At 45.0% G+C, this 23,145-nt stretch overlaps 1 protein-coding gene across 12 annotated transcripts in view; it reads right to left on the reverse strand.

The window, feature by feature from the left end:
* Positions 1 to 13,430: 13,430 nt before the first annotated feature.
* Eph (Eph receptor tyrosine kinase) overlaps positions 13,431 to 23,145 on the reverse strand; it is a 240,450-nt gene continuing 230,735 nt past the window's right edge. For all 12 annotated transcript variants that reach the window (XM_084599135.1, XM_084599132.1, XM_084599127.1 and 9 more), the window contains 2 exons: positions 22,894 to 23,036; positions 13,431 to 17,631 (listed from right to left, as the gene is read on the reverse strand). In XM_084599135.1, the coding sequence (XP_084455261.1) occupies positions 17,364 to 17,631; positions 22,894 to 23,036 (411 nt within the window). In that variant the 3' untranslated portion in view covers positions 13,431 to 17,363. The remainder of the gene's footprint in view (positions 17,632 to 22,893; positions 23,037 to 23,145) is intronic.

A 23,145-nucleotide genomic window follows, 5' to 3' on the forward strand; every position in this document is an offset into this window, starting at 1 on the left:
TCCAGGTTTTCCGCCGCTTTAAGCGGACATTTTTTTCTGATACATACAAAAAACATTGAGAAGAAAAGGAGTGTACATAGCTTTTAAAGACCATTAAAACCTTTTTTGATCTTGTTTAGCAAAAGACGTGGGAAAGAAAGTGTCGCTGAAATACCTTTCGGTTGCGAAGCAATGCAAACTATGCAGATCTCCTGAAGAAATCGCCAAGTGAACTTGTTGGGATGAGGAGCAGCCATCAGCGGGCTCAGAAGTACTTTCAATATAGGGGATAGTGGGGAGTGTGATCAGCTCCCACTTAGTGAAACCAACCCGCTGCAGTGACTCGCTACTGTGCTGCAGTACCGGCAGGTTCTAATCCAGATACCACGCACTGAAACCCAGTTTATAGGAACCTGGCGTATAAGGACTTACTTCCTTACTTTTCCACGTATTTGCTGACATCGTAAATTTGCATTTTTTTGCAGCTGCTCGCTACAAGTACACAGAACAATGCAAGGGACAAGCAAGGCAACTGATCAACAAAATATTCCAACATATTTGGTGGTTTCATGCAAGGATTCATGCGCAGATAAAAACAGTTACATCCACAATTTCGTCGAAGCGATCTTGTCATTGCCGTTACGTATTGTTTATAAAGTAGTGGAGAGAAAACTGAGGCATTTTAATTTGGTGACCTCAAGTTAGCAAAGGTTGGCTAAATGCCTTAGCTACTTTAATTTTGTGTTGTGGTGAAGCATCCGCCTCTCATTCGGGAGGTACTGGGTTCGATACCCAGAGTCGCCGGGTGGCCACCGAGTTTCTAATGGGTGCTAGCTATTCCTCGACCTGGTGCTGGGCTCTGAGGACGCCGTATTGGAGGACACGGCTTACGCGGGCACGTGCTCTGGAGTGCCGGTTTTGGACAACACAGGGTGCCCACTGATGTATGTGTACCTCCCACCCACCTCTACTCCAGAATCGGCAGAAGAGGCAGACATAGCTGCTGTCATTACGTACACTCCACTCGCGCATGCATACATTCAGCGAGCTGACGCAAGCTTATCGAGATGAGTGTCGCCTCTACACCCCACCCCAACCACCCCTTACTATCCACCACTAAATCTTACGGTGCCGCCTGCAGACCCAAACCCTGCCCACACCTGACCTACTATCCCGCATGCGCTGAGATGCCTTCACTTCCTCGTTTTCACTCTGCTTTCATAAAAGAAATCCACATGCTACACAAACTGTAATGGAGTACCCGGCTAATACTTCCCCGCCGGGCTCCGAGCTCTCCACCTGGGAGCTCTCCACCTTACTGCGCGCGACGGACCCCCATCGGCAGAAGACCCGCGAAGGTGCTGCAGAGACATGCACTGTCTCACGTACGTGTAGTACAGCGGGGCCGCGCCAGTACAGTGAGGTCCACACCAGTGGACAGGAATGTTTGTCTCTCTTTCTCTCTCGTATCGCAAGCAGTTATCGCCTTTATGCCTTACCTTCGGTTTCGTAGCACCCTGTTCTGTACATCAAATCTCGTACTGGCTGGAGGAGTGCCCGCTGTGGAACGTCAATTCATGCGGTCTCCATGAGCGTCCGTGAAACATACAGAAGCCGCATTCACACCGTATTACGATGACCAGTAGCGCACTGTGTGCCAGCAGAACGTATCATGCCGTTCTATCCGGCAGTTCACGTAACACAGAACTCAGATTTCCACATGTAAGCTTTATTGCGGCACAGGAGAAGGGCGTGTTCAGAGGTACTTTAAAACCCATTAATCGAAAAGCTGATTTGGTGGGATAAAAAAAAAGCAGGCACGTCCAGAGCGGCCAAACTAGCACCGTGTATTATTTTTTTTTTTACATATGCATTACACTGCACAGGTAAGTACACAAATAGGACGAAACGAAACTATGAATAGTCTCCGCGCGCTCCCAGTCGCGTATATGCTCGTACTATAAGGAACGCGAAGTGTACACACTTCAGTTACGCCACTACTACGCGGCTAGGCAGCTGGAGGCTTCCAGGTGAGTGTTAACCAGCGCATCCAACACCACGCCACGTGCTATAGCCCAGGAGCACACAGGAATCCGCCACTTGGAAGTCTTAGCACCCGGGTCGTATAGGCCAGGTGAGACGCGCGATTAGCAGGAGCTCCGTGGCCACTCCCAGGTCTGCTGAACCGGGTCCCAAGGCACCTGGGACGCGACCAGCTGCATGGAGCTCCGTGGCCACGTGTCTTCCAGCAATGTTGCTCAGCCATTCTCCCTTCCACGTTCCAGACGTCCGCTAGCTCTCTATTCAACCCAAAAAGGCCGTTATAAAAATTCAGCTGAGAATAATCGATGAATTCGTGCCAGTCACAATGCGGGCATTCCACCGATCAGACAGCACACACACTTAAGATACCTCGCTCCACTTCATTTCGCTCCACAAAGGCGAGGTGGTGTGCCTTTGCGCACATCATCTCATCTCGCTGTCCCCCGGGCATCCAAAGGGCGGATGCCCGTTGCTGCCCTTTACTTTCCTTTCTTTTTTTGTGTGCGACCCCGGTGGCACCGGGTGTAAGTAGAAACGCCCCCAAAATTTTGGCCTCGAAAAAAAAAAAAAATGTGCCCGAAAGAAAACGCCCCTATGAAAGCGGCTCCTACGGAATATAGCCTCCCGAACTCACTCCGCCACGAAAACAAAAATATATATGTATCTTACGAGGGACTTTAGCGACGGAAGTAGTGAAAGGCGAAAGCCTTAGAAGTCTCATCTTGTCTAGCGTTCCTGCCATCTGCAATCCCACACTTCAACGCGCGCCAAGGAACTCCACGCGACAGCCGCAGCAAAAGCGGGACACACTTTGGACACTTTGGCCACAGGCTTTCGCCTTCAAAAAAAAAAAAACAATGATCATATTATTGCATCCTGTGCGGACTTCGGTAACAGATGTAGGGTCTGCATCCTTCTGATGCCTTAGTGGCGACACACTCTGCCCATATTTCCGGGTGGTGGTTAAAAACATGTAGTGTTTCAAATTGAATAGAGGGGGAGGGGGTGAAGGGTGGTTGATCCTAGCCCTTCTGGGGCTGGGACAGGTAGGTAACCGCCGCTTGCGGCGGGGGCTAGCCTGCCACCGAATTTTTATCTGTTGTAGGCCGTCATTGCACCTGCTACCGCTTCGGTGGTGGACGACGGCTGTTGCGGCGCGCATCTTTCTCTCCCTCTTTTTTTTTCTCTTCTGTCCGCACGAGGCAGCGGATGTGGCTCAGCTGCTTCTTCTTCTTCTGGGCTCAGCTACAGAGCCAGTAGAGGGCCCGTGCATTTTCTTCTTCTTCCTACAACCACAACAACAACAACAACAGAGGATAGAGGTATCGATGAGCCGGCCCTTACAAATATTACGTGGGGTCTCTAGTACGGGACCCCAGTGGCGTCGGCCGCTGCCCGGGCGCGCTCGACGAAGGCCTTTTGGGCCTGCAGATCATAGCATCTCCCAGTCCTCCCGTGTGGGGTTGGGGCGAGGAGGAATAGCTGGGTTGGATGGGTAAGTCCACACCATGTGGTAGACGTCTGAGGACGTCTCCGCAAAGTGCGGACAACTGCCCGTGAAGGAAAGATTAAACTGTTTCAGTGCCGCCGGGCACAACAGAGTGTTAGTATATATATTTAGACGTAGTAGAAGCCGCTCTTCAGTCTTACATAGACCTTTCCTCGGGCGAGAATAAAGGCTATGGCAAGACATTCTTTTAAGAATACGCGAGTTCGAATTCGAGATCCCTATAGGGTCGAGAGAGGAAGCCCAGAAAGCGAGCGCGTTGACGGTGGCGTCGGCAGCCTCATTCCCCTCGAGACCCATATGAGCAGGAGCCCATACTATGTTCCGGGGTCCCCGGTATAGGCGCAGTTTTGAAGTAGTCGGTAGGCTAACTATGAAACCCAGCCTCGTTCGACGTTCCGACAGGCTCCCGAGAGTCGGAGCTCCTCTAATAGCTCCCTCTAATTTCCCCGTGTCAGATATATTTCCTCTACTGTATCTGGTGGTTTTAAATTTCCACGCTCACTTGTATCTAGAGCGGACGTGGTTTCAACCTTAACGTGTTGTGCCTCCGACCCTTTCTCATTGCTTAACAACGTCATCTGCGGAACTACAGCCTTTGCAGCAAGCTCCCGAGCTTTATAGATGTGGTTAAGGCTAGGACGCTTGCCTCTCCAAACACAAGCCCCATTTCGCGAAGGAGGTCATCGGACTTGTTTGAAAAGAGGTACGGGTACTGATGGGGAAGCATAGATCACACCACAGCTTCTGTCTGACGTGCACCGAAATATCCTTCAATAAGCTCTTTGGCTGTGGGCAAACACACGCTGTGAGTTTCCATGGCTTGTTTGATCCACGCGCACTCACCCGTGAACATCACTGGTTCTATGTAAGAGGGGTGAACTACACCCATGGTAACCGCAGAAACACGAAGCACTCGACACTTTCCTGTTCACGTGGAGTTTTCGAGGTTCGAGAAGCTTCATGTTCACATCAGTGCTGCGTAGCGACAAAAACAGGGCCTTTGTTTTTGTTTCTGGACACCGCCGAAAAGTGACACTGCTTCTGGTGCGTATAACAGACGCGCGACTGCCTTTCCTCGAACCTCTTTTTGCTTTCGGCTTCGGATACCACCGTCTCTTTATGTTCGGCTGGGCTGCCTCCACTCGCATTCGCATTACGTTTGTCCTCCTTGGCTCTAATGGACGTGAACTTCGGCCTCTCAAACTTCGAGCCGAATTCCCCATTTTCGCCGTCCTTAACTCCGCGAGCCCGACACGTCAAAAGCTCTTCAGCTAGCTCGGCAGCTCTATCCACCGTACTAACGTCTGGCCTATCCAAGACGCAGTACCGCACGCTCTCAGGTAACAGACTATAACGCTGTCCCAGCCCGAAACACTGCAGAACTTTATCGTGCTTACCATACACTTTTTTATATCTGAACCACTCATACATATTCGACATAATTTGTAGGCAAGCTCTGTATACGACTCACTTTTGCCTTTCTCTCATTCCCGAAACTTCCGACGGAACGTTTCTGCTGACAGCCTGTACTTTTTTTAGCAGACTCGATTTCACTTTGTCGTAAAATCAGTGCGCCAAGTACCCGCCGGGGTAGCGCAGTGGTTACTGCGCTCGACTACTGTGTTCAAGGAAGCGGGATCGAATCCCGGCCTCGGCGGCTACGTTTCGGTGGAGGCGAAACGGAGTGGCGTCTGTGTGCTGTGCGATGTCAGTGCACGTTAAAGAACCCCAGGTGGTCGAAATTTCCGGAGTCCTCCACTACGGCGTCTCTCATAGCCTCAGTCGCCTTGGGACGTTAAACCCCACAAACCAATCAAACCAAAACCAATCTTTTTTCAAGTGAGCGATTACGTCTGCCGCCTCACCGGGTAACGAAGTGAGCAAACGCTGTGGCCACATTTCTCGAGAAAACCCTTGCTTCTCGCACGTTCGCTTGAAGTGGCATGGCGTAGTGAAGATGTCACTTCAAAAATGAACACGAAGTCGTTTCAATTTTTGTATGAGCGTTTTTCTTAAAATCAGTGCATATGATTGGACGCAGAGGAAGGAAAATGAAAAACGCTTCGATTTGTGTGTGTGTGTGTGTGTGTGTGTGTGTGTGTGTGTGTGTGTGTGTGTGTGTGTGTGTGTGTGTGTGTGTGTGTGTGTGTGTGTGTGTGTGTGTGTGTGTGTGTGTGTGTGTGTGTGTGTGTGTGTGTGTGTGTGTGTGTGTGTGTGTGTGTGTGTGTGTGTGTGTGTGTGTGTGTGTGTGTGTGTGTGTGTGTGTGTGTGTGTGTGTGTGTGTGTGTGTGTGTGTGTGTGTGTGTGTGTGTGTGTGTGTGTGTGTGTGTGTGTGTGTGTGTGTGTGTGTGTGTGTGTGTGTGTGTGTGTGTGTGTGTGTGTGTGTGTGTGTGTGTGTGTGTGTGTGTGTGTGTGTGTGTGTGTGTGTGTGTGTGTGTGTGTGTGTGTGTGTGTGTGTGTGTGTGTGTGTGTGTGTGTGTGTGTGTGTGTGTGTGTGTGTGTTTTCTGCGTCCGTTCACGCGCTAATATGTATATAAATGTAAGCGCGGGACGTGGAAATGAAATACTTGAAATTAATGCTTTGTGTTGTATTTCCAGTCCGTTCCTGACTTTTGTTGGGCTTAGGTACAGTGAACTCTGTAGCTTAGGTTTGCTTTGGTTAGGCTTATGTATAGCAGAACCAAATAAAAGCTATTTTGCAATAAAAAATACGGTATAGAATACTACGTGCGAGAGTGAAAAGGCATTACTCTTTGTGGTTGCAATTTATCTGTAAATGAATATCAAGCATATTAATTTTTCATAGAAATGAAATCTGTCTGCATATTTCTTACACACTAGACCGGCGGTAATCGGATTCATGGCCTATAGGAACCTCTTTTCGACACTAGGAATTAATTCTTAGCGCGCCGTCGCGGACACGAAACGAATCTCTTTTTGAAAAAGTCGTTGTGAAGAACGTACCGCTCCACGGTCGACGCCGAACGCTTCTGCTCAATGTATAACTGAGCACGAGCCGTGTTTACATGAAGGCGACAGTAGCATATCGTATCGCATCGCATTTAGTAGCGCATCATGGTAATGCGATGCGACAGCGTTTACATGTAGCGCATCATCTCTAGCGTGGTGGTGGCGGAACGCGGTGTCGCCTATTGAGATTGAGAGGGGTAAATCGACTTACCCCTCTAAATCCAGTCCTGCTTGGCGCATTAATGCGATGCGCTTTCCTAGCGCATTACCCCTGTTTACATGAATGCGATGCGCTAGGAACCGGTCGCGATGCGATGCGATGCGCTTGCTGTCGCATTCATGTAAACACAGCTACGGCAGTATCCAGTTCAGTGCGATTTGATGTGATCGCTTGTCCTCATCCATTCGACATGCAATGCTCTAAAGCAATTCACTGTCCCAGAAAGCCAAGCAAAATACTCGCGTAGATAGGATTATTCTTACATCGCCACTTTTACTGAAAAGTAAACAAACACCACACTAATAAATACTAATCCGTGCAATCCGGTCTGTACGACAGTGAACACTGACGTTATGTGTAGACTACACACAGCCGTTGTCAGAAACAATGCAACCCCAGAATTCTGGGGACACTTTTTACAGTACGTGTTGAGAATGTTATAGAAATTAGTCTGCTAAAGAATATAGCCTTGGTCTTCTCCTTCGCCCCTGCTGCTCGCAGAAGAAGCTTGTGTGCAGCAAAGGCGACCGATCGCTTTCGTGGTCGCATTTTCCGCTTAAGGGGTTTTCCACTATGCATGGTATAAGAGCGGCTGATCCTGGCTCCATTCCAACCTGATACACAGATCTGACAGACGCATCTGCACGCAACCGAGCGCAGCTACCAACTGAAGCCTACTGCCACGCTCGGTCATAACACGTGACCAGAGAACCTGCCGACTTAACCATGTCACATGGTGTCATGGCGTCACACACCTCGATGACAAATCAGTTATTTTATGGCAAACAACTGCGGACATCACCGTTCTTTTTCTTATCGTCTTCAATGCGTATACAAAGCACTAAAGAGTTTATTTTTGGGCTGTGTAGAGGAGGTCTATATAGCACTTCGGGAAGTTCCAGGTGAGCACTATAGTTCTAACAGTCGAGAGATTTGGAACGCCAAAGCAAACCACACTGCATAACAGGTATAAGCAAACCCTGCTGAGTGTACACATGCAGTTTTGACAAATGCTGAACATTTTCGATCATGATGTTCGGCATGATCCCTATAATTTCGGAATCACCTGCGAAAAATTATCAGCATTATATACTGCGTTTCACAGTCTTTTTTTCACCACGAAAGGTACGGGCATTCTTGACCAATCAGGATGGCGCGCACATGATTGTACTCCTCCTACGCAAACAGCTATCGCATGCACCTAAGGCGTGCCGATAAGACAACCCAAAGGCCGCACGCCGGCGATGACGAAGTATATAGGTCGCCAATGGTAAATATAGAAGTAATAAAGTTTTTATATATCAGAAAGATTCTGGATGGAGTTGAATGTTGGCAGCGCACCATGTTCGTGTGTGATAGCTTGTAAGAATATGGTTATGCTTCTTGATTTGTCCGAATTGAAAAGGAATAACGGAATAGTTTTTTTTTTGCTTTTTTTTTTCTAACGCAGCAAGCCATAGAAAACTTGTACTGCATGCGAGAAGATCACGTATGCTGAAACTAAACTATTGGCAATTAAACTCCGATCGCTTGTGACAACATTGCAAAGGCTCTCTGCTTGTACGTATGTTCCAAATTGTGACTTGCGTGCCCAGAATTTCAACAGTGAAATTCCCTCCGCTTAGCGTAAAGTTTCGCATGTACTTCAGTAAGTTGATGACTCGGCGAAGCTTGGGGTCTCCTCACCATAGGCTGCGCAGGTGCAAGATATATGGAAAGAAGTGCTGCCTGCTACTGAGCCAAACAATCATGGCTCTCTGGTATAAAATGGGGTAGATTTTACATTCACATTACAAAAACAGAACTATATCATTTCTCCCTTTCTTTCACAACCCTTCGTCCCAAGCATATCTTAGTGCAGATGCATAGCAGACTGATTTCCTCTGGTAGTTTACCTGCATGTTCTCTTTTTATCCAGGGAATGCTTGAACCCATGAGTGTAATACATGGTTGTATACAGAGGGGAAGAACCTTGTATAAAACGCGACCAGCAAGGCAAGAAATGACTGCGCAATCTAATTATTTTCATTCAGGTAGCTTCCAATTCAAAAACCTGCAGTATACACTCGCTGGTTGACAACCTCGACGCTTATAACTACCTCATTTCCTGCTTTCTGGAAGTAATTATCGAGTCGGTACGTATCTCTCGTTTCTAGATCAGCAATACCGCAGGTATAGCGCTCAGCGACAAATTAGCGTGTTACTCATCATCAATGTACCGGCGGTCGGCGCAAGGCATGTGGTTTGCTGGGCCATCATAGTATGAGCACCCAACGCATTTTCTACGCTAATGAAAGCTCAAGCTAGGATCGCAACATCATGAACGCATCGGTGCGAGTGTCAGAACGGACAAATTTCCACTTACGCTCTCGCTGCTCCGAATGAAGATTTGAGAAGACCTACCCCAACGAAACCGGGCACTCAGGAGGTGACGCCAATAACACCGCCCATGGAAGGCAAGTCGGCAGTGGCACCGTGGCAGTTCTTTCTTCGGCGTTTGGCGACGGTGACGCGATCAGCTAGCAGGGGCACGATGCAATCAAGCACCGGTAGCAGCCTGGTCTGAATTTCTTAAGCTTTAACTTGAAGGAAATTACAACGTCTTAACTTTCACATACCAATTTGATTAAGGATGCACGCAGGAATAGTTTCATTAGCCCCGCGAATCAAGCTCAGTTTAGAACGAGATCAGAAATAATTATAAGCACGTAACATCCGACAGCCACTAAAAGGATAAGCCATGCTGTCGCCGTGTTGTCGCGGTGGAGGATACCCCATAGAGAAACATACTTACGTGATACCCTACGTTCATCTCGCCAATTCTCGCTCGCTGGCGAGAGGCCTTATCTTCGATCTTGGTTCGAAATCTTGTTTCCTTTTTTTCTTTTTAGGCGCCGGACCCTAGTTATTTCTTATCTTGGTCTTGCGGCCCGTCCTATCACGCTGAAATAGATTTTTTTTTTTTTTTTGCTTGGTGCATATGCGAACTCTTTGTCACCTGTTCATCGCAGTAGGACAGATGGCGAGGGCGCATGATTGAGTTGACCGGGAATTTGCGCAAGCAGACGCCGCTGATGCAGTGAAATAAAGCCCGTTGCCAACATCCATTTCGAACGACGAGTCAGTCGATTTCTCTGGCCTCTAGCAGTCCAATAATTATTTCCAGTGTAGCGATCCCATGGTGCAGAAAAAAGTCAGAGGGAGGAAGGAGCCAGCTGCTGACGTACTTTTATGTATTTCTGGCAAAACTTGATTGGGGCAAAGCATTTCACTTTAGCTTGTTAAGTTCAAGACAAGAGGACAAAAATAACTGCTCCGACTAAGTGCGCATTCCGCGCCGGAGTAACCAAGCGATTACCTCCACACTGACCCTGACTCTGAAGCGATAGCTAGAACATTTTCCTTGAACTACATGCATGGTGCTGGTGAGAGAGTACACTGCTGTTCAGTGCTTTGTTGTGTGACAGTAAAGCAGACAACAGGAAACTTGAACCTGTTGCATATTCTGTTGTCTGCTTTACTCTCACGACAAAGGCATTGAACACTAGTATGTGATTGAAATTTCCATGGCACATGCTTGCTGAGCTTTACACGAATGTTATTGGCAAGTTTTTACACCAATAGCGGGCCCTGCAAGCAATTTCCGAGAAACGTCCGAATGTAAGCCTACGGCTCTCCGTCGGACGTCCGTGGGACGCGATCCGGATCCACGAACGATAGTCCGACGGATGTCCGCAGTACGTATATCGAACGTAACCGGATTTCCGTCGGACGTCCGAACGACCGAAAACGGACGTCTGTCGGTCGTCCGCCAGACGTCTATGGCCGTCTGGGTAGGTACCGCAATCTCTAGGACTAACCGGGCGTATTGTTCGTATAGCGAAGGATCGCGCTCTGCAGCTACCTTGGTAAACCAGCCGCAGGATATGTTGAACGCTTAATCTACGTACTTAAAGTTTCTCCCTCGGAAACACACTTCACAAAAATTTGCACTATTTATGAACTCGCTTGACTTTAGTCATGAGGCATTTTGCAGCACGAGATCAAATCATGTCATGCAGTACGTGCCATGACATTAAGTTGTTACGGAGGTAATTCTTAAAAGGCACATATGAAAAGTTATTTACTAAAACTACAGCGCAGCGCGTGCTCTCGAATCCGGCGTCGTCGCGCGAGCGAGCGTTCGACTTATTTCTTTAGAGGCTATAGCTTGTGGTAGGGATTCGAACCGACGACATTTACACCTCCGACTGTATGCCGTTAATTATAAGTGTAGACGTCCACCGAGGGCCTTAATTCCCTTTTCCCAAAAGCCAAACTAAAGATGTGTAAGCAGTTTGCCAAACTGCGCCAGCCTCCCAGTGCTAAATCATGCACGTTTTAATCAGCTTAATAGAATTTAAACGCTGCTTAATTTTACGCGACAGCGTATACAGCTCGTTCCGCCAAAAGGGCCACTGCCGTGACCGTAATGGAGGAGATTTTTCATTTTTCGGGGAACGGGTGCGGAGTTTTGAAAGAGGGAAGCTGTAGAGACAATACAAGGTTGCTTGGGATTAGTCAGCCCCCTCCTGGGAGGATGTAAAAAAAAAAAAAAAAAAAAACTGCTGAAGTGGAGACGGCGCGATGGAAGCAAAGCCACACGGCGCCATCTTGTAATGAAAAAAAAAAAAAATCCGCCCGTTAAGAGACCGCACGCCGTTTCGTGCCCAGTACCAACGTTCTCCTGCGCAAGACAACCTTTTTGTAAATTCGAACGCCTTCAGAGCTATGATACAACAAGCATGGATCCGCCATGCTTAGCGTACCGATACACAAATAGGGAGTTCGCGCCGGAAATCCCATTCCATGGGTGAGTATGAAACTGCTGCGCTTGAAGTTGGCATGGTGTCCGTTTTAATCGATAGCTTATATAGCTCTTTCGGTCGAAAAGCCGTCGGCGTAGTAGTAGTAGATAGTAGTATAGTTGGCACCGCTGGTAAATAATCGGGGGGGGGGGGGTTGCGCAAAAATAACTTATCATGATAATTTGCGGTTCTATAGTGATTGATGATTGATAGATGTGTGGTAGACGATGACGAGTTAATGAAATCATTGTAATTGATGAATTGATGAGTTACAGAAATAAAAAATTAAAACTGATTAATGGGGATTCAAAGATATCAAAAAGCCTAGAATGAAAAGTCAGTGCTTGATGATGGTAATTAAGAAAATTTTGTTTGTAACTGCTCAATTAATGAATTAGAATAATAGAATAATTGGAAAAATGAGTGGTTACTTTCAAAAAGAAGTAAATTACAAGCCGGCAAACACAACTCTTGCGAAACATGAGCGGCGAAAAGACTATATTCAAACATATCATTTTTTCCTCAAACTGTTCAAATGAATGTTGAAAATTAGGGGGACACTTAAGCTCCGCCGTTAATGATATGACGCGATAGCGTATCAGCCACACGGACGATGTTTTCATCTTTGAAGTTTTTGTTGAAGAGTTTTAAAATTTTTAGACAGAAATTTAGCATCAGAAAATATTGGCTTTCCATTGTGAACAGATTGACACCTTTGAACACATTTTTCATATTTAATTATTTCAAATAATTAATTGATCAATCGCACTCTAATCTTTAATTACCAGCTTCAAGCAAACACTTTTCATTCCGAGCTTTTCGACATCTTTAAACTCCCTCCTTGCAATTTCTAATTTTTTTCAAATATTCATTGATTATTTGCACAGGCTAAAGTTTCTAATCTAGTATCGTAAAGCATTGGGTTTTTGTTTAGTGTTTTTACACTCTTTAACCTCTTTTTAATTTTTCATTTATTTATCAATTACAATTTCATCAACTACTTTCGCCTATCACACAGCAACTGATCATCATTCACTAGGACCACAAATTACCTTCATACAATTTTTTTACGCAGCCACCAATTATTTTTCACACGCGGTATTAATAACCACTACCATTCTACTAGTACTACTACTGCAACTACCACTACGAGGGGTTTTACATCTCAAAAATTAATTACTTGAAAAAGTGCTAGAAGGCTGCATTGATTGAGGTGCCAAAAGCATGTGCCACGTGCTTTTTGCCTACCACAAGATGGCTGCCACTGGACTCGCGCCGGCCAATTTTCAGGTATAGGAGGCTTCCACTACAGCAGTTTTAGCTACCATAGTAGTTTTTATGTCCCCCTCCCCTCACAGCATGGAGACAGAGGCCCCTCTTATTCCTATTTCTGCGTAGCCTCAGCTACATTACCAAAAAAACTGAAGTCCCGAGTAAAGCACCTTCAAGAAATATGCTTGATTTTTCGGTTTTAGGATTTTCTGCAGAACAAGGCCCTTAACCTTGTCGCGTTAAAAACATAATGCTAACTTTAGCTTGTGAGGGGACTTTTCTTTGTAGCTTGCATCCTTTCAACTCCTTCACGTTTCTCAGTCAGCCCACTGTTTAATGAGGCAAGGTCTTGTAGTTGCCCTACCTTCCCTCAACTTTTCCTAGGGAAAGGCAGGGTCATGGATAGGCAGGGTCGATTTTTTTTTTCTGTAGCTAATCAGCTGGTCCGCTCTAAACCTTGCCTCTAGAGTAACTGGAAAGGTTGTAAATTGCTGGGATCAATGTGGTCATTGGTGAAAAAAAAAGACTAAATGACTAAATCTTGGTACTAATTGCAAATCTGAAGAAAAAGAAAGCACACACCAATATCTGCATAAAAATTAATTTTATTAATGAAAGAATTTCATAGTTTCCCATGGGGCGCAATTATACTCGTATATGCATCAAAATGTACAGACCGGGAGCACAGGTGTTTTTGTCTTTACACGAAACGTATGTCCAAAGGTTCGTCACACACTTCCTGTATGTGCTTTCACGCAACACACACAACCTGTGCACCAACATTTTTCATAACTTAATAGAGGCAAGAAAGACTGCAACGAGCCATAAATTTCTTGCGCAAAAACCACGGTGTTGAAAATGAAAAAAAAAAAAAAAAAAGCTAAAGCAAAGAAAATGAGAATTCACTCACATGACATGAGAAATTTCATTAATATAGAAGAGCAAACATGAACGAAAAATAAAAAAGCCTATAACAGGGAGAGGACAGGTTGCATCCTTTGCTATCAATTCGTGGTGGCAGTAGGACAATCACACGCGTCAGTAAATCGCAGCAGAGCAGTATGCGAACAAAAGTGTGTGACTAGGCGTGCTGATAACCCTACATTGCTGCACATGTTGGGAAATCTTGCTGCACGCTTTTCTTTCTTTCATTCCGCGAGAGAAATTCCCAAAAGAAGAAAAAAAAAAAAAGTGCTCACGCTGACAAAAAATGGCCATGAAGAAAATGCAACCTACATCACGTCGAAATTAATTAATTTGCAAGAGAAATTGCCGTATGTATACTCCACCATCACTGTGTTGCGCAGCGGATTTGACTATAACAGCCACAGACACAGAGAAAACAACAACACATAAAAAAGCATGTACACACTTCGCCCATGTACATCGTCGTCGGACAGGCGATAATGAGGATTTATATATAATACATAATAAGAGTACTCCTCTCGAAACACATTTTCTCACTTTCTGCCTCTCTCTCTCTCTCTCACAAACTTCTCTTTTTTCATTTTTCATATTTATATTACAACAACTCTCTGACACTAACAGCAAGCAAATGCTGCACTAAGCTCGAAATAAATAACTTCCAACTCATAGCACTCCAAGTCATTCGTGGCATGTTTTTGTTTGAACACTCAGGTAAGTCTTCAGACAAGGAAGCGCAGGCAATAAAGAAAAGAATGCTGGGCCATTAAAAAGTCCAAAATAAATAAACGTCAACTTCCCTGCTTCAACACATTGCATTCTTGAAGCTGAAATTGAAAATTGAGAGTAGAGGTTTTTCATTGTTTGACAATTAAAACAAGCCACATTCTCCCTGCTTATTAATAACTGTTCCTTTAAGAACCCCGAAATTAATAATGAAATGAAGGAAACAAATAACAGAAATACTAGCTTAAAAGAAGTCACTAACCATTTTGAGAAGGAAGCATAAAAAAAAAAATGGAAAGAAACTGGAATGACACATACATTGACAATTTTAGTGTGGATTGGCCATAATGTATGGCACAGGATGTCTGCTATACAAATGAGTAACATGCCACCTTGTGAACCAGCGAATGTTTGTCACAAAGATATATTACATACCAAAACTGTCTTCAGCTTTATTTACCTAACTTGCTGTGACCCAATATGTGAATTAAAGCGAATAGCTACGGTAATGTAACACTACAAATGGCAAACTTAAGGCAGCATGACTGTGCTGGCATCGAAATGTTCCTTGGCTGGACAGAAAAAAATGTTGGGGAAGGCAAGCTTATTTGAAATTATCCCTTATCTAGCTCATTGTCATACACTTCCTTTTACTGAAAGAAAGCCACTCACTTACATGTTGTAGAAAACCGTTCATAATCCCCCTATGGCAAGTATACGATGCCAGTTCTCATGAAATCATTTCAGTTCCAAGCCTTTATAATACATTGAGCTTTCGGATTCATTCATACTTAAACCTGGAGAGCGAAAGCTGCTGGTATGCAAATGGCTGTTCTAGCTGTTTTTTTTTTTATGAACACAGTATAGCAACAATGACAAACTATTTTGTGACTTTATAATTAATGTGACCATTGTTGTTTTTTTTAAATCAAGGCAACTGGCTGCTTAGGCACGCATGAAAAAGACATGCTATTTTATGAGGTCGCTAATGCATAATTGAACAGAAAAACACTGCATAACAGGTACCTGTCCAACGTAACTGAGCACAGAAAGCTAGATTAGCTATGCACTGAAACTCGTCCCTAACTCAATGTTCTTGTGGTGTTGAAGAACATGCTCACGCATTCTGTACATATGCATTCTTCAATTATTAGGAAGAGACGCAAAATGACAACCCGAGCTGTTTGCACGCTGTTGCATTCACCTCTCGAGCACACGGCAGCTTTGTTTCGTTGAGCAATGACATACAAGAGACCCAACTGGGAGGTACGCGTTCACAGGAAAACAAGACTTATCGTTGTGGTAATGTCTATGGGCAAAGAACACATGTAGTGACTGACAAACCCCAAGAAACATGACTTTGCATATTTTATGAAGCACCTCTATAGCTGTGATGGCACATGTAGAGGAAGGGAGTCTAAAAAGAGCTGGAAGCAATGTAAAGCCCCAGCGGCGTTATAAGTTGGCCACTCAGAAACAGTGCTATATGCCTAGCTGCACTAACTAAAAAAAAAAAAAAAATAAGGTAGAAAAAATGTCTTCATTGAAAAAAAAAAATGAGAATACAGGGGTTAAAAAAGTACGCAAATGTGTGACCCCTTTCAGCAACAGAGATGTTAACAGCGAACGTTACAAAAACAAAACCTGTCTGTTGTCTGCTATCTTAAGACACCTTTAAATTAATTTTCAAAGTTTTACAAAAACTTACTAGTTAGACCACGCCAAAATAAAGGGCATGTATTGCCTTTCTGAGCAGAAACATGCTAGCACAAGCAGAGCATTTTAAGACAATAAAAGGCATTGTTGAAGTAAGTGCCTTGCGGGGACAAAAATTCGGCCTGTAAAAAAAGCAATGTCCACACTGACAATGTAACAAATGCCTCCGCAGCAGGGCCGTTAAGCTGATATGAAGGGCAGAAAAAACAACCTCTAGGAATTTTCCCAACACTGACAACATGGAACGATGCAAGCACAGTGGGTTCGCGCAAGGAAGGTTGGCATGATATGCACGCTCATCAGAACACGCACGCAAGATGAGTCTTCTTCTTTTCAATGTCCCATTCATCTCTCGCGCTGATATGTTAAAAGAGTTCCAACTATGTACACGCACACACACACACACGCACATGCTTCGGGCTGAACTGTCCTCGTCTTGTGTCTCCAAAGCTGGAGATGTGGCAGTCAACTGCAGCACTGTAGATGCACGCTCGTTGCGACACGTTGCATAGCGAGTAGAGTCTGCCGCCGCTGCACAGCGCCTTGACGCACTGTCCATTTCGCAAGGCTCAGCACACCCTTGCATCACACTGGAGCATCATACTTAAACTGAACCCGATGCAACTGGTAAAGCTTATCCACTTTGTGTGCAGCAAAAAGCTATAACCTAGCATTGGAAGGAAATGTGCAGACCAGGTAAAACACTCATAAGCTTAGCCACTCCACAGAGTAATTCTGATGGCTCCAATCAAATGTAACAGCATTTTTTCTTTGTTGGAGTAGTTTGAACTAGAACCTCTTGCCACACCCAAAGCAGATAAAGCTTGGCCAACTAAATCAGGCACAGCTAAAGCTAATTGCCCCGTTTGTCCATTGCTGTCGTCTATGAAACGATTTCACCTTTTGACAAACCTAAAATGGTGCCGGAAGCAAGGAAGCGATAGCAACAATGCCAACCCAGGGAACTGTGCTGCTAGCAGTCTCACGAGGCCCTGGAATGAGCAATACCGAGCGAAGGCCTTTCACGTGTCGAGCAACGGCCATCTATCCGGTTATCACTGTTGTTGCCACCTTCCGTTGTTGCAGCACCAGGTGCGGGTCGGATAAGTTAAGGAAGTGAACGCCAGAGATCAAGTCGACAAGCAGTTCCTTGTGTCTAGACGACGCATCCGTCAGACATGGTGGCGTTTATCTGTGCCCTCAAGGTCTGCACGCTGTTCATGATCTTCTTCTGATGCCCCACAAGCACAACACCGAGTGCGGCCAAGTCCTTGAGCGTGAGCCGGGACACGGCCTCCATTGTGGTGAAGCCGCCCCTCTGGAAGCTCTCGTGGTAGCGCGCCATCTTGATGCTGCACAGCCACTCTTCAACAGTCTTGTATTGCGTCATGTCGGGAGCATTGGGGTCCAGCGGATTTTGATGCCTGCATTCGTGAAAACAAAGAAGTCCATGCCAGTCCACATTACTACGAATACAACTGTATGTAAAATTTTCAAGTAGGTTCTTAACATAGTGCTGCATGCTTTTCATTCAGGGGGTATACTGCAATTAAGACTATTTCCATTATGTGTGAAATGTGACCAAATCTGGTACAGCCTTTTATGATGATTTCAAAACTGCATTTTATTTTAACCTAGATGGCAAATTGCTGAGTAATAATAAATAACAACCTTGTAAGGCATCCCAGAGGCACTAATTATAAATAATTAAGGAGAAAGTGCACAAGTTTTGGATGAGAGCATGTTTGCAAAGGTGTGTTGTGTGCAATGAAGCTATTAATTTTTTTCTATATTTATAGCAACTTTAAAAATAAAGGTTAAAATTAACCATCCATATTTCCATGACAACTGCTCTAGCGAAAAATAATTAAAATTATTATTGAAAGCATATACAGTGCTGAGAATGGACAAGAGAATTTTCAGCAGGCTTTTCATAGCAGGCATAAATTCGCCATGAAGCAGCTTCCTTGAGCACTGTAGCAGAAACCTAATGGTGGGAAAGGTAAAAATGCAAATACACAGGGTGTTGCAGCTAGTTTGCGACACAATTTAAATTACGACAACACACTGCACGAAGGTTTGACTGGTTATAGGCAGTCACCTTGGGCAGTTCTGTATATTAGCACAAACTTTTGTGCTGAAAAGAAGCCGAAAATATTTGACTCCCATTTTAGGTACTCTAATTGTTATGGCCCTAATCACCCCATTTTGTTCTATTTAACCTAAACCCACAAGATTTAAAAATATGCAGGTGACTGCGTTCCCGCATAGCAATTTTAGCCCTCAAACACGCTCCAATTCAACAAACTTGGTAAGGGAAAGCAAGAAAGCAAGTATCAATTGACAGGCCATGGGTTGCAGCTCTTGTCCAGATTGTACATAGTCACTTTTCTGTGTTAGAGTTATGATGATGCAAAAGGAGAACCCCTAAAATGCTTCCACTGCATAGCATAGCACAGGCTTCTTGCAGTCCAAAATGTTTGGAATTCCTTGCCCCTGAACCATAATTCAAGCTCGTGTGATGGATGACATCCGGCATTGGCGCTTGAAATTACGTGTGAGCAGTGTGGTAACTGCTCACACGTACAGAGAATACCACACTCATCATTAGCAGCAGCCTGATTTAGTTACAACTGCTCTTGTTACAAACCAGCTTTCGACACTGAAAGTTTGAATTAAATGTGATTTTGTGATTTTACCCAGCAAGCAAACTAGCAGCTCGAATGTTGATGCCACTGTTACAGCAACCGTGAGTGAGGTCCGACGAACTGAGCTATCACCTGAAGCCTGTCCAAAACCTTTCACGTGGGTCTCACACTAGCCTTTTGGGACACGTGATGGTATTGTGCTAAGGCCCAACGAATCTAGCAGCACAGGAATATTGCACCCCTTGAGATTCTTGAAAGCAATTTTTCTTTGCGTGTGCATTCTTCACGTTCCCTAGGCAGAGTGCTGGTAGAGGCGTCAAAACAGATTTGCAAACGCACATACACCATACATGAATAGCAGGTGGGGAAGTGCTAGAAATCAAAATGGGATGGAGCTAGACTCAGTTGGTGATCTTCCTCATCACTCGTCAATTGAAGGGATCAGAGTCAAGTCTCCACACGTTACAGAGCAACCTCAGCCTCGTCAAAAGTGCCGCTATGCTTGGCTGCTGGAATGATATTCTGGTGCATGCTTAGCGGAATGGAATCGATGCAGCATGCCCACCAGTAAAATCTCGTTAATTTGATGCCCATTAATTCAGAAATTCGAACTAGAGCGTGGCCCCTGCCAGCGCCCATGAAGTACATGGCGCTAAATACTCGTTCATTTGAACATGGGTGGGCTCGGAGTGGTTACTTCGGACTGCGTGTCGAGGTACAATCCGCAAAGCCAGCGATTACCCTAACAAGCCTCCAAGAAACTGAATTGCACGGGAAAAGGGTGCCCACACATATGCATATGGCAGGCATGATGATGACTGGAACTTCTTGATTGCCGATGAAAACATAGCCTAGCGATATAGTTTCAATTTTGCATCTCTTAAATTCACATCATCCCTGGTCTTTTAGTTTTATTTTAAGATAGCATCACACCATTTTAACGTCTGTGCATATTTCTCTCTTGCATCCACTCCATTCCTCCTCTCTTTGAGTACACTGGACCATTGTGTTTTGAGGTGAAACATCCTCAAAACACAACAGGGCCGTTTGTGAAGAGGTATCACTCTATTGCGTCGCACTGTGAAAAGGACCACAGAGGCACTTCAGATTTTGAGACAATCTTCAACATTCCCAATGGTGTGCGCAAAGAAAAACACTAGACGAAAGTGCGAAATATCATCATTTCGCTTTAATTGCAACCCAAATATACAGACAACCATGTTCCAGTTGCTGATTAGACGAAATACTGTCATGCAAACGGTTTTTGGCAGATCTTCAGGGCCACTCGATAATTCGGACATTTTTCTTGGCCCATTGACAGCTGAATTAACGAGATTTTACTGTATTGAGAAATTAACAAGTTTATTGCACTCTTTAGTGTCTTAAGGTTCATGTACAAGAAACAGATTCATTCTGCTTTCACTAGTTACAAAAGGCTGCACGGATGAGTACCGCCAGCTTGAGGGAAAGCGAAAGGTGACAAAGCCAACCTTTATTCCCGTGTTTGCCTCATTTGTCTCTTAAATGCTTTTTCCTCTGGTTGAAAAGTTGCGCATTACGACTAACAAAAGCTGTGATATTCTGATCTCTCCTCTTCTGAAGGTACCATATGGTGTTTTTTAACAACCACACACAGAGAAAAACAAAGCTTAATTTTCTAACGCACTGAATATTTCATTATATGTTACTTGCCACAAGACAAAAACCCGAGGGCTAGAAAAAGAAGCAAACTAAAAAATTTTCAAATCTGGCTCAATCAGGTATTTTATTTGTCGTGTTCTCCCTTAAACGAACAGTCGCAAAAGTATTTTCAAACTCTCATTTCATGCTTCTCTCTCTTCCCAAGTTTTTGTTACTTATCTCATGCTAGCATGCTGTGAAATTAAGTTGCAACAGAATTGCAGTTGCAACAGCATGAGCATCCTGAAAGGCAGCCCAGAAAGATGAGACAAAGCATTATGTGCATTGTTTTTTCTTCATGTGTGGTCATTCTTTTGGAGCTTTGTCTTGAGAATTCAAGACTTAAGTATACAGCATGTGCTTCTTTAATGCTACACTCAGCATAAGCAAATCACATGTGTATAGAAAGCAGTTATGCCATAGGTTCTACAAACTATACTTTTACACTGACATTATTCTCCTGAAATTCGCTGATCCACCAGGATGCAGACAGCCTGCCACGTTATCCCGTCAATCCCCCTTCCCCTACAGACAACGTGTTGGATGCCTGTGTCTTGTCTATATCAGACTTCTTCCACATTGGCAACGAACAGCGCTTGTACCCAACCCTCAGCTCTCTTATCAACCACCTCAGCATAGACCACCGTGAATCTTCTTTCGCTATGCTCTTGCTGCACGGGAACACCCTGTACTGCTGCAACATGTGACCTGATGGTGCTGTGCACTTGCTGGTTGTTCCCCAACACCTACACTCTGCCGTCCTCGAACAAATGCATGACGTTCCTACAGCTGCTCATCTTAGTCTCTCACACACATATGACCGCAAGCATCAGTGTTTCTTCTGGCCTGGACCCTATCACTCCGTGCAACATTATATGGCTATTTGCGATTTCTGTCAGCGCCGGTAGAAGCCCCCCGTTCTGCCTCCTGGACACTTGCAGCCGATTAATCGGTTATCCCGACCGAGCCATTTCCTCATGTTTGCCTTGACCTACTTGGGCCCTGCCTGGAGTCATAAGGAAACAAATCAATCACTGCGGCCATCGATTATGCCACGTGTACGAGATCACCTGCGCCATTCCAACCAGCTGCACCACTGACGTTGCATACTTCCCCCTAAACGATGTCATACTCCACCATGGCACTGCCCATCAACTACTTACTAGCCGTGGCCGCTGCTTCCTCTCTCGAGTTGTTGACGAAATACTTTGTTCATGCTCCGTTCATCACAAATTCCCCATGGCCTATCACCCTCAGACAATGGCATTATGGAACGTTTCAACCACACACTCACAGACATGCTCGCAATGCATGTATCCGACGATCACCGCGACTGGGACATTAGCCTGCCATTTGTCACCTTCGCATACAACTCTTGGCTCCATGATACTGACAGTTACTCTCGATTCTATCTTCCCTTTGGAAGAGAACCCTTATTGATCTTTGACACTTCGCTTCCCGCAGCCAGTCAGTCCCATCACTACTTATGCCCGTGATACCAACGCCCGAGCCGATGCCGACCGCCAGATTGCTCACCACAAGCTCTTCGCCTCTCAAAGATGCTCAAAAATGCTGATACAATGCTCACCACTGTAACGCTAACTATCCTCTCGGATCACTACCCTTGCTCTGGCTCCTGTCCTGCCGTATGGGGTTGCGTGAAAAACTTTTGCTGCGCTATAAAGGCCCTTATTGTGTATTATGTCCAGTGACCAACGTAACCTGTGAGATTACACCACTCCACCCGAAGTTTCTGCCCGCTACACCCACTTCCGAAATAGAGCATAGGGACCGCCTTAAACCGTACTATTCTTACTATTCCACGCTTAACACACGCCGGCACGTTGCCCCTGCCGATTGAGATAGTGCTATCATGGAACGCGTGAACAACAAAGTGGTGTGCTCTCGAACGATGCTGACAGTGTGAATTCTGGACTATGCTTTAAGTCTATGCACTGAGTTCCGCCCATCGCAGCGCAGGTCTCAATAAATACAGCCAACAAGCAGAAATGAATTGTGTTAACATTGAATTCATCACTCCAGTGAACAGCACATTATATAATAGACTACATAATAAAATACACATCAATGCATCTCTATAAGAACTCATATGCACTAAATTTCTCTTATTAACTCGAATTACTGCTTATTAGAGCTGACACTTTGATCCCTTTATTGTCAGGAGTATTAAAATGGCACTACTTAATTTCATGGTCTTAAATTCATGGCTTTATGAGGTTTATGAGGACAGCACTTTTTCCCAATGAGGAAGGAATGATATCGTCAAGGATGGCTGCTTACCCGTAATGATGCCTATTTTTATTGATCAAAAGAAAGGAAAATAAACAGCATGCTCACCTGTTCTGAGCAATCTTTCGTAGACTCTCAGGGCAGCGTATCAGCTTGTCTAGTGTCTTCACAATGCTGCTAAACTGGGGCCTGTGTGAACGGTCCTTCTGCCAGCAGTCCAGCATTAGCTGATGCACAGCTTCTGAGCAATCCTAGAATTAAAAAAATCACACACGATTTAGCTGGGGCAGGTACAATGAGAATTAGGTGTAGTCAGGTTTTGCTTTGGTTTCAGTTTGAGGCTTGGTTTTCAAGGTCAGA

This window comes from Amblyomma maculatum, chromosome 3, assembly GCF_055883805.1.
Source record: "Amblyomma maculatum isolate TAMU_Amacu chromosome 3, ASM5588380v1, whole genome shotgun sequence".
Classification (NCBI taxonomy): Eukaryota; Metazoa; Arthropoda; class Arachnida; order Ixodida; family Ixodidae; genus Amblyomma; species Amblyomma maculatum.